This window comes from Tetranychus urticae, chromosome 2 (assembly GCF_039701765.1).
Source record: "Tetranychus urticae isolate SD_2017Ah chromosome 2, NJAU_TeUrti_SD_1.0, whole genome shotgun sequence".
NCBI classification, from domain to species: Eukaryota; Metazoa; Arthropoda; class Arachnida; order Trombidiformes; family Tetranychidae; genus Tetranychus; species Tetranychus urticae.
In genome coordinates this window covers 2261751-2273591 of record NC_142959.1, presented here as the reverse complement: position 1 = coordinate 2273591, position 11841 = coordinate 2261751, and the positions used below count along the sequence as shown (strand labels likewise).

The following is an 11841-nucleotide window of genomic DNA, read 5'->3' as shown; positions in this document are numbered from 1 at the left end:
AATGAGACGAGAAATGCTGTAATGTGAAAGAACCAGACGAATCTCATTCAATTTAACTTAGCGCCAAATCTTCAACTTTGTGAAAGGTTCAAATTAAATGTCAATAAAAGCGCGAAAAATGAAAAGTTTAAAATGGCGAGAAGCTAAAGTTTGACAAAAAAGTAAGCCGGTCTGATGATGCCTTTTCTCGTCGAGAGAGGGCCCTGTGAATGAGTGTAATCGCGCAAGGATAATTCAATAGTGAGTTGATGATGATGTTGGGAGGCGAGAAGAGGAGAGGATGAGAAGGAAAAAAAGTAACAGTAACAGATAAAGTTATAGTTGACATGATGATGGTTAAGAAGAAGAGAATGAAAAAGAGAAAAAATTATTAAACGCAAATTAGAGTGAGCAAGAGTAGCAAGAGTGAGAGCATGATAAGCTCTGAATGAGAAAATGAATTGAATGCATGATTGAGATGCCAGATAAAGATTAGTAAATAGTAAATCTTACAAGAAAAAAGTTAGTCCTTTAACCTGTGCAGAATCAATAAAATATTCAATCACAACACCTTGTCTACCAGTGTTTACATCATCTTGATAAATAAGTGCAGAGCTGGGAGTGAATAACATTTGAATAATAAACTCCCAGCTCAGATACAAACCAAGTGACACCAAGTGTGTGTTCAATAATCATCATTAACCACCAAAACTGTGTAATCACCAAATAATTTTCAACAATAGAATTTTTTGATTTACCTTAAAATTCCAAAAAAAAGAGCAACATGATTCTTTCATCATGGTTGTCACTTTTGTTTACCTTGTCAAGTTTGACTATGGCAACAGCATCTAAATTGTTCCAAGGATATAAGAAATCTTCACCAACTTATTCTTCGCCTTCTTCAACCTCTTCATCCTCAGTGTGTAATGACGGTGAATGGGGAATTCGGTCATTAATTGTTCCCGAATTGGTTGAAAATGGAACCACAGAGAGCATAGTTTTGGATTGTATTTATTGTTTAAATGAAGGTGAAGATCATCGGATTGTTGTTAAATGGTTTCTCAATGATGATCCTCAACCAATTTACCAATGGATACCTGAGAGGCATTCTCGTCATGCATCTAAACGCCTCTCGGGTCGAATCAATTTAAACTATTCCATCGACTCTGCCAACCCTTTAACCCAATACCGAGCAATCAACATAATTAAGCCAACAACCGATCTCTCTGGTGACTATTCATGTGTCGTCATGTCACCCGATAATGGTGATTCAAAGAAGGCAAAAATGATTGTTTACGGTAAGCCTTTCAACTTGCTCTTCACCCACCTCATCCCATCTCCAATTTCAGGGAATGATTAGCAAACACAGAAAAGACAATTATCATGTTTATCCATTTCATAATAAAAATCATCTTCTTTTCTTTCGATTAAATCTGTTGAACAAACAAAAGTTGAATTCATCATTTTTAACCTTCAAGTGATTCTAATGTTACAAATGTTTGGATAAGTCAAACCAATCATCAGATTACTTGCATTGAATATTGATTAAAGTCCATACTTTTACCATCAAATCATCATTATCCAATCAAATGTTAATCCTTTTTTTCCTTTAATGCTTCTTTCCAACTTCATGGAAAAAGAAGAAGAAAAAAATTTCACCTTTTTCTCTCAACTGTCAATTAGACCTTTGTCCTTTCGACTTTTAATGTATCTTCTTTCATCCCTTTGTACTGAGCAAATTGAGTGTCACCAAGACGAGTCAGATTAACTAATGATTGAGTTGTTGAGGCAACAAATAAAAACAAAGCTTAAAACCTTTTTCCCAATGAATGTTGAATTGTGAATGGTAAATCTCGTCAATCTGATAATCCAAGGTTTCATTCCTTTTCCATCATCATGATCATCATTTTCTCACTTGCTTCAACTTTTCTCTCTTTGGTCATCATCATCTTTACCATTTTTATTAGACTTTTTGTTTTTTCTCTTTTTCTGAGGATTGTAAAGTTGTGTGAATCGTTTAAGTGATATCGAAGAGTGAAAAGACCATTGAATGTTGAATGATGTGAGAAGAAAAGATTTTGCCATTTTCTCTATCATTTTCACTGTGAGTTCAACTTTCATCAAAATGAGAATCCAGTTAAATCTCCCAATCAATCTTACTCTTTTCCTCAATCATTCTCATTCCAATAATGTAAACCTTTGAGCTTTCCAACAAACTCAAAACGTTCAGAGTCTGACTTTTCCCGAACACAAACACTTCTTTTCCTCTTAACAATAAGATTCTCTGTTTATCATCACTTTCACTTTATCATTGAATCCATCATTCCTCAACAATATCGTACTTTCCGCCTCATCATCTTGAACCTGTCAACGCATCTTTCACCACATCAAATGAAACAACAATTTTGTATACAAAGAAGAAAATGTTTGCGAAAAAAAAGATGTTTTTCGCCAAATTTCATTGGAAGAAAAACTAAAGAAGAAAATGAAGAAAAAAACGTTTGCGTTAAGTGAACTAATTAGTATGGTGATCCTTTGATTGTTGAGAGTTTAATGAGACTGATTTTGATCTTGTTGTTGAACATGAAGATGATGATGTTGTTGAACATGATTGCTTTAGTAAGAGGCACAAAGAGTGTAAAAAACTCAACTAATGAATACCGAGAAGAGAAGGAAAAAAAAGATGAGAAAAGATGAAAAGAGTCACATTTGATTTATGATATTATTACCATGGATATCAACTTGTACTCTTGAAACTCCCATGTGAATGTGAAACTTTGAGAGTCGAATGTATACAAAGGAAGAGAAAAAAAAGTGAACAGAATTTTGAAGCAAAAATAATTGAGAGAGAAAAGTTAATCAACAAGGTTCTTCTCTATCAACATCATGTTTAACTCAACAAATTGAGAAAGTATCTCTTTCACTTGAGTAATAAACTAATCAATGATTGAAATCAACTTTTCTCTCGTCAAATGCATTCAATTTAACTCGATTCATTTGGATGGAAACGCGATTCTCAATTTGTCGAAATTTTTGTCTCAAAATTTCGATTCCATTAATCAGTTTGTATTAGCAAATGATTTGTTTATAATTCAGTGGAATATCAATTCTTTTGAAAAATCCTTTTTCGTCATTTTTGTGTTTTCCTTTCAATGATTATTACGCCAAATGTTCAGGTTATTCATGTTTGCTCATCAATTCTCAGCTAATTCAACGCAAAATTGATAATAAGAAATGCAATTTTGTCTCGTTTCTTGTTCAACCAAAATTGATTCAATGTTCATCAGACAAGACAATAATCATTTGAGCAAATTTATTTACTCTAAATAGTAATGAAAGTAAATTATTGGTGAGAAAATTACTCCAAAAGTAAGTTTGATTCAATTTGATTTCATTGAATCAAAATAAAAAATTATATGGAAAAAGTTGCGACTTTTACCGTCGAGAATGTGAAATCGAAAATGACGAAAAAATGGAAAATTGTAGATCAATAATGTTGATTTTATCCAGAAGTAATTCTTGAATAAACGAACTTCTTTTTTGGATACTTTCCAGTTCATTTCAATTCATTTCCATTTTCTCCGCTTCATTACAATGTTCGAATAATTTTGCAATGCAACTTTTCGATATCGAAATTTGTCTCAAATCAGCTTCAAAAGAAAATGAAATTTTACGAATTTTATCAGAATGTTCCTTCCGAAAAAAATGTTTTTATCTTTACTCTGAAAGTCGCTTTTCCATCATGAACTGAACCAAAAACGTTCTCAACTGAAGATATGAAAATCTTGAAAAGGCAATAACATTCCTTGCCGTGATTTCCGATCTTTTGAATCAATCTCAATTTTCCTGTTCCATTATTAATGACACTAAATATATTAATAATGATTGAAATGATGAACAATGAGAATATTTTTTTCGCAAAACTTTCTATTCTCTTCTCTCTCCTCATTCCATCAACCATTCAATTCACCATTGATTCGCCTTCCAATTGAACCGTGCCATTAAACTATGATAACATATTTTATTCACATCGCAAGGCGCATTAGCGTAAATCAAGAATGTATCAAGTCGATAATGTTGGTGAGATTATTTCATCTGTTCACAAGGAAAATGTTACAATGTTGATAAGAATCAAATCAATTGGAAATTATTTGCAATGAGATTAATTCATTTCAAATTAATCTGCAAATACTCATGTTTGGTATTAACAGTGAACACCACTGTAAGAGGATTACCAAGAAGATAATGATGATGGCGATGATGAGAGAAGAAAAGAAGAAGAGAAAAAGTGAAAAGTTTAAAGAAAGAAGCAAACCCAATAGTGATAATGATGAAGCGAAATAAACTTTTTTCTACTTTTCCATTTTGCCTTTCAAATCATTTTCACCCAAATCACATGAGAAATGATTTGAAATGTTTTCCAATCCAAATCATTATTCAAATGTAAAACGCTTAATATGACAACATTTACAAACATTGTAATCAAATTAACATTTACAGTTCGATTCCATTGCTCGAAAAGTTCAAATGTCATGGAAAAATCGTGTAAAAAAGGAATCGAAGTAAAGGTTAAATTAAATCTATCATTTATTCATTTAGTCTTCAATCAACTTACAAGCTTTTAATCTTTAATCTCGTCAATGGTCACTTCGCTCAGGTGTGCAAAAGTCGAAGGTTAAATTGAATTTAAACAGACTTCAAGTTAACCAAGAATCATGAATATTTTTATACTTTATCTTGATGTTGGAGAAACAAAATTGGTGAAAAATATTTAGTTACAGGAAAAAGTAAATGATTTAGAAGAATCTCTTTTTTTCTCTTCTTTTGTTGTCAAACATTTGGAGCAACTATTTTTGAATTAAAAGTCGAGATTAAATTTATTGATAAGAGAAGAGCGAAGAAAGGGGCGAAAAAAACGAGAAAAGAAGGTGATGTTGAAGATAAGATGAGGATGAGTAGAGATTGTTTCAAAGGCAAGAGGAACGCATCACTTTTCAATGCTTATTTATGAACCAGTTACATTGACAGAAGACTAATGTTGCAGGAGGAACAAGAGTGAATGAAAAGGTTTACTTTGGCTTCATCTTGTTTTGCATTCTAAGACAAAGAATTTTCTTGCGAAGATGAAGAGATGGAAAAAAGACATTTTACCGTTTTCCTGCCTTTTCTTGTAAATATTATATCTGCATAAATAAAGGTGAAATGAATAAATTATTCAAGTGATTCAGTTGATGAAAAAATGGTTAAATATTCAACACAAATCTGATTCTCTCTTTAATCCAATTTCATTGAAATCTAAAATGATAATGTTCTTGAGTCTGTTATTTTGTTATTTATGTTGATATTAATGTTAATGGCAATGTTAATAGAGAAGACAAATTTATTGAAAGTTTAATCTTCGATTGAAATTAACCTTTTTTTTCAAGCAACATCAAGTGTTGATAATGACACCAATTTGTTGGAACAAAAAATGAATCTGAAAATTTTAAAACTTTTGGTAAACATGAAAAGTCTGTAAATCAAATTGAATTGGTATTTACACAGGTAATATTAGAAGAGTTGAAATGATTCTGTGTATTTAATATTAAATCATGAATCACTTGGAAAACTGTGTAAACTATTTGTCTAAACATGTATTAAAATTGATTGGTATAGTAAACAAGGCAAAGCACAAATCAGTAAAGAGTTGAAGGTAAGAGAATCATGAAAAGTTGAAATAAAGTGAACTTGTTTTTTCTTTTGGGTGAACAGAAATTCAATTGAAATTCAATTATGTGCATTTCAATCAGTTTGAATTTATCTTCTTCTTCTTTTTATTCATCTTTTTTTGCTCTTTCTCTTCTTTTCGCCTCTTTACATTTGCTCATCACTTGGTTGCTGTAGTAAAAGATCAAGGTGTAACCCTTGTAGCATCGTCTTGTTTAGGCTTAACGAGACTCGACAGGTAACATCAGTAGGAGGATCTGAAACATCACTCACATTGTTGGCTCTTTTTTACTCTTGTTACTCCTCTCGTTCAATCTCTTTACCCATTAAATTGTAAATAGGTTTGTCTTTATTTTGTTGACTCAAATAATTATTTAACAACTTTTTTTCTGGATTCAACCAGAAAAAAAACAACTTGAACAATAGTTAAACATTGTTTTCATTGTAAGTAAAATCGCTTCTTTTCATTCCTGATTGATTCAATCCTGTTTATTGTGCAGGAAGAGAAGTCAGAAAATTTACATTTTAGTTGCAATCAATCTTTATGTGTATTTTTTGATGGACAATCCCATGATACCAAACCATACACTGGGCGTTGTTTTTATTTTTCTACCTGTTTGTGTTCTTAACTCAAGAATGGTTGCTGCTAAGGACTTAAGATTCGAACCATACGCTTCCGTAGATTGAAGAACTTTAAGTCGGAAAGCTCAAGGTCATTCAAGGTCATTCCGTTATTTGAACTCTAAAAGAAATTTGAAGGTCATTTTCTAAGAGTGCAAAAAATTTTTGGTTGGTTGGTGTCGGTCTCAGGTCGAATTCCGATTCATTGGAAAGAAACGATTTTCGCTGAACTCGATTTATTAACTGAACGGTATGGAAACACTCTTATCCTTTGGCTGGCATGAGCTATGAGCACGTAACAAACGTCAACCAATCTAAAAAAGTCAACTCATCGTTACAAATAAATTTCAAAGCCAACACCGTATACGCCAATACTCTTTGTGAACAGACTCCTTTTTGATGTTTATAAGTTCGTAACTTTTATCAATTGAAACAAATGCGAGTTTTTCAAAAGCAAACTTGCCTGACTGAATGATACCTGAAAAAATTATCTAAACTCTAAAATCTAAGCATTAATATTATATTGAACAGAACACAGAACAGTTAATCACTAAGTGTTTTGACCTGATGAATTGTCAATTGCATTTTGAATGATTGATAGAGAGGATTGTTCATTAGTTGGAAACAAATCACTTCACAATTCATGTAATTCTTGATTAACAACCTGAACTGTTCGTAGGTGGAAGAAGAAACTTGCTTGTTTCGAGGATAAAGACCAACACTGAGTTAGAAGTGGAAACTAAAGTTGAAAGTTCAACATTTTCATCTGCTTCATTGTCTTCCACTATGATGGAAAGTTGATGGAAAAGGCTCATATTCTAGCATTTTTTCCATCATTTTGCTGAGAATTCATGAGTGAATATATATTTGAATAAAAAGAGGAAAATAAAGAAGAGTAAAGATGAAAGCCATGAATAATGAATAAGGAAAGGGAAGAGTAAAATTATTAGTCGGAATGTTGTTGAAGATAAATGAATACCTGTTTTATTTGAAACAATTCATGCAGAATTGATGGAATGGTGATGAAAAAGGAAGAAGAAAAAAGAAAGCCAAGAGAGTAAAATACTGACCAATGAGTTCCGAGTTTTTTTCCTTTTTTCCTCTTTTTTCGTTTCCATTCCAAATACTTATCACATTGTTGAGGTCAAAAAACAATTGAACCAGCCAAGGTTAGTCAAGGTAATTGAGGAAACAGAAGAACAAGAAAAAGAGAAAAGAAGAGAAGAAAAAAGTATCTACGAACATGAATCGTCCATGAGAATGCATGGTAACTCAGAACATTTAGATGAGTTGCAAGAGATTCATGGTGTCATGAACCAAAAAGAATAGTCCAATTTCATGAATAATCGAGTTAATGATATTTCCATCTTTTCCAAATGTTCACAGTTCCAACCGCTTAGAACAATGAACAAGAAAAATCAAGTTCATTCAGAACATTTCATGAAAAGTTCAAAACAAAATTTTCTCAACACATTAACATGTAAACCTTTAGTTAGTAACTGACCAAAAAGAACAGTAGAACAAAAAAGAAAAAATTGAACTTCGTTTTTTCACCTCATTATAAACATTCTCAGGTAATGTTAACATGAACCTTTTATCCAATTGAACCTCTTTTGCATCGAAATCCTTTTCTAGAGTTTAACCTCATTTTGGTTACTTTTCTGTTTCAGATTTTCTCATTCTTGGATTCATTTCATTTTCTTTCTGAAATTTTTTTCGGTGAAACAAGAATCGAGAAAAAAAGGTTTCTTCAAGGTTATGACATTCTTGTTCAACTCCCAGAGACTGGGAGGGAAAAGCTTATTTCCATCAACATATTCTTTTGCCCTCTGAATATTTCGAATCCAATTTCACCCTTTCAATTCGATGAATGATTCGAGGGTAAAAAATGGACAACAATAAAGCACAGATTTACCTCTTTTCCCATCAGCCTTAATGTTGTGTTTAAAAGTAAAATTGATTGATGTGAAAACATGAAAAGTAAACACAAGGTAGTGATACAAAATACACAGTAAAATCCATTGAAAATCAATCAAAGTTTTCTTTGAAAGCAACGAGAAAAAAAGAGTTCTTACAAGATTCTTATTCTGGTTCAAAAAAAGAGATTGAAATCAATCCAATGTACAACATCAGATGGAATAATGTTTACTGAGAAAAAAAGGAAAAGAAAAGTCAAAATGAAATATTAAAGTTTCTCATCATTTTTGCGTTCCATGTTTTCTTGCCTTTCATGGTTCAACTTTTGAATAAACTGGAAAACTCGGAAAACTATTGAATCGAAAGTGAAATATATTCAAAGGAAAGCAAACCAACAAAGCTGCAAAAGGCGAAAACCAAAGTCAACGAAAAACTGAGTAAAATTGAACTCAAATTCGTTGACGTGAGGAAGCAACGACAAGAGTTGAAGTAAAAAAAGAAGAGTGAAAATGAGCGAAAAAAGTGTTTTACTTCTTAAAGAATTCAAAGTTGAATTTGATTGTTTTCTTGTTCATGATGGACGCGAGTTCAAGTTCATCAAATGTTATACACTGTATCCATGGATAAACAGTATTCACTCCCAAGAGAGTTTATCTTGCGTTTTATGCAATAAAATTGAATGAAATTTTTCCTCCTTTTTTCCTTCTTCTTTTGCATTCTCTTTGTTCAGCAAAAGCTTTTGCTCTTTTGGTTATCAATTGAACCTGTGTGTTGTACTCAGCTCCAGATTGTTCAAATTGTTGCCATTAAAATGGCAAGTTAATTTCATTCTTCTTCTCTTGTGACTCTAAAGATTAACTCATAACATTAGTTATCTTCTTTCTTTACTGTTGATTGCTTCCATGTTAGTTGAGACACAATTTTCATGGTACACTTTATCAGGGAAGGGAAAGAAGAGAAGAGGAAAAAAAATTGTTTCATCTTTTTTCTCTTCTGTCGCCTCTTCCAAATGAATAACTTTTACCATTACGCGAATCTTTACCTTTACTCTGAACTTTTGTCTTACACTTGCCACCATCTTTACCATCATCTTCATCATCTTCATTGTGACCAACAAAAATCATCTTTTCCATCAAACTCATCATTCTCATCATTTTTTCTGTTCTCCAAGCAAAACTTCTTGTTTATCATTTCTTTCCTCATCTCTCTCTCTCTATCTCTCTCTCTCTCCTCAAGGTAATTCAAAGATAACTTAGTTTCAGAGTCATTTTGCTCATTTCCTTTTAGAACCTTCATAATGTTTCAACTGAAATTGATCTTTTCAAAGAGGCCAACTAATCGAAATGAGAAAAAAGCAGAAATGTCCAACAAAGAGACAAACCAAGATATCGAGTGACTTGAAACCTCTAATCTGATTGCAAGTTTAACAGAGAAAAAATAGAAATCTTTTTTTTCTTCTCTCTTTTTTGGTCGACCTTTCATTTTGTTGAATCGCATCAACTTTTTTATACACTTCTTGCCTTTGCCCAAGGCATTTGATCAATCATCTTGATCATCATATAAGATGATCATGACCATCATTTTTTCACATTATAACGAAAAGAAAATGAAGCCGAGAATTTATCCAAATTATTTTTACGCTTCCCTTGGCTGCGTATTCCTATCCATCCACTTTACTCTATCAAATTACACCTAAATTCAAGTTAACTGCCAACCAAGTTGCTCATCACAAGACCAAAGCCAAAAAAAACTTAATATGCTTAGAGCATAATCTTAGGTGAACACAAAACTCAGACCAAACACGTAAACCAATTTGTCCATTTGACGAACAAAAAATTTGGATTAACTCGAGTTTCTTACAAATTTACGCTCTAACCGTTCAATATTGACAATTCAATTTTCGTCTTTCCTTCGCTTCAAGTTGAACCCTCATTAGATCAACATGGTAAAGAGTCTAAACAGAAATAGAAAATTTCATCATTTGATAAAATTCAACTGAAATGCAGAGAAGAAAAAAAATATCAAATTCTCTTCAGTATTATTACATCTTTGACTATCATATTTCACTGGCTAAATAAGCTGATCCTGGTTGACAATGTTATCTGATATTAATATAAGTTTATAAACAATTGCAAGTCACAATGTTTACTTTGTTTAATAAACTTTCAAGAGATTCAATTAAAAATTAAACTTCACTGGAAGCGCTTCATTTCCCTGAATTTTTCATTACAAGTAGAGTGAGAAGGAAAAACTTTTTCCAATCAAAGTTGAAATAAGACTTTAATGTAAGACTTCAATGAGAAGACTTTTAATGCACAAAATTTATCGATTTATCAGTCACATTGAAACCCGAGCTTCTCAAAGGAGAAAAGTAAAGAGAGAAAAAAAAGTTTACCAATAAAATTGAACATTTCATCAGATATTTACTATTCAATTTTCATCAACGAAACCAATGACAACATTGAAACAGCAAAAAAAGAAGAAGAAAAAAATGTAACAAAAAAAGGACAAAAGTTGAGGTCAAGAGAAAAAAATGTAGACTTGTATCAATATCAACCTTAATGACCTTTTTCAAGATCAAATATCAGACAGATTGACTTTGCGATTCAATCATTTTCCATCAATTTAGTCATCATTTTGTGTCTGCAAAAACATTAACAAAATGACAATAAAGAAAAAAGAGTTTTCCAGGGAAAAAAAGAGTTGCTCAAATAGCTGTTGGATTTACAAGCAACAAAAAATGTTTCCAGCAACAGTTTCAAGCTCAACATTATTAACAAGTTTGTGTTGCCTGTAACATTGTAATAAATAGTTGCAACTTGTAATAACAGTTTCCGTAATGAAAATGAGCAACTTAATGAATCTAATAATTGCCTTTATTCATTCAAACTTCATCAACTTGTTTGTCCTTTTGATTAACATTTTTCACCTTTTCTTTACTTTACTCCTTTTTTCATTTAATAACATTAATTTTCGTCTTCGTTGCTTTTGTCGTCAACATGTTTTCACTCTTAGCATTTGCATCATCGTTCAGGTGAATATTTTTTTTCTTCAAATTTTACTTTACTTCCATTAATACATTGCAATATGTTTCAATCCATGTTATTATTGATAATGATGAAAGCTATGATTTTCTTGTTTCTCTCACTCTTCAACCTGGTAATCAAGGTGAATGCCAAAATGGGAATTCAAGGAATAACAAATGTATAACAACATGCTGTGTATGCATAATGCCATTTAACTGGAAATAATATCAATGATATAACTTGTTTTTCCTTTCCTTTCCTTTTCTCTATTTTTCCACTTTCTTTTTCTTCTCTCTTCCCTCTATCAATCTCTTCTGGTTATGAGTACCTTATAATAATAACAGTAATAGTAATAATGATGATAAAAAAGGAATAAAATTGTATGCAAAAGAAAATGTAATAACCATGAATATTGGAATTGGTATAAGATGTATTATACAGAGAAGAAGGAAAAAAAAGAGTTGAATTTATTTGTTTTTTCTTTTCGTCCTTCTCTTGCTTCCCTTCTTTTCCTCTTTCAATTTTGAGCTCTTTTTTTACATTCGTTTTTGTTTGTAATATTATTACTTTCTTCATGTTACAAGTTGATTGT

The 11841-nt window shown here is 31.6% G+C and overlaps 1 protein-coding gene across 1 annotated transcript in view; it reads left to right on the top strand.

The window, feature by feature from the left end:
- Nucleotides 1-276: 276 nt before the first annotated feature.
- The window catches only part of LOC107363796 (uncharacterized), a 38715-nt gene continuing 27150 nt past the window's right edge, over nt 277-11841 (top strand). Inside the window, exon 1 of the mRNA XM_015931064.3 lies at nt 277-1277. Coding sequence (XP_015786550.2) covers nt 764-1277 — 514 coding nt within the window. The 5' untranslated portion in view covers nt 277-763. The remainder of the gene's footprint in view (nt 1278-11841) is intronic.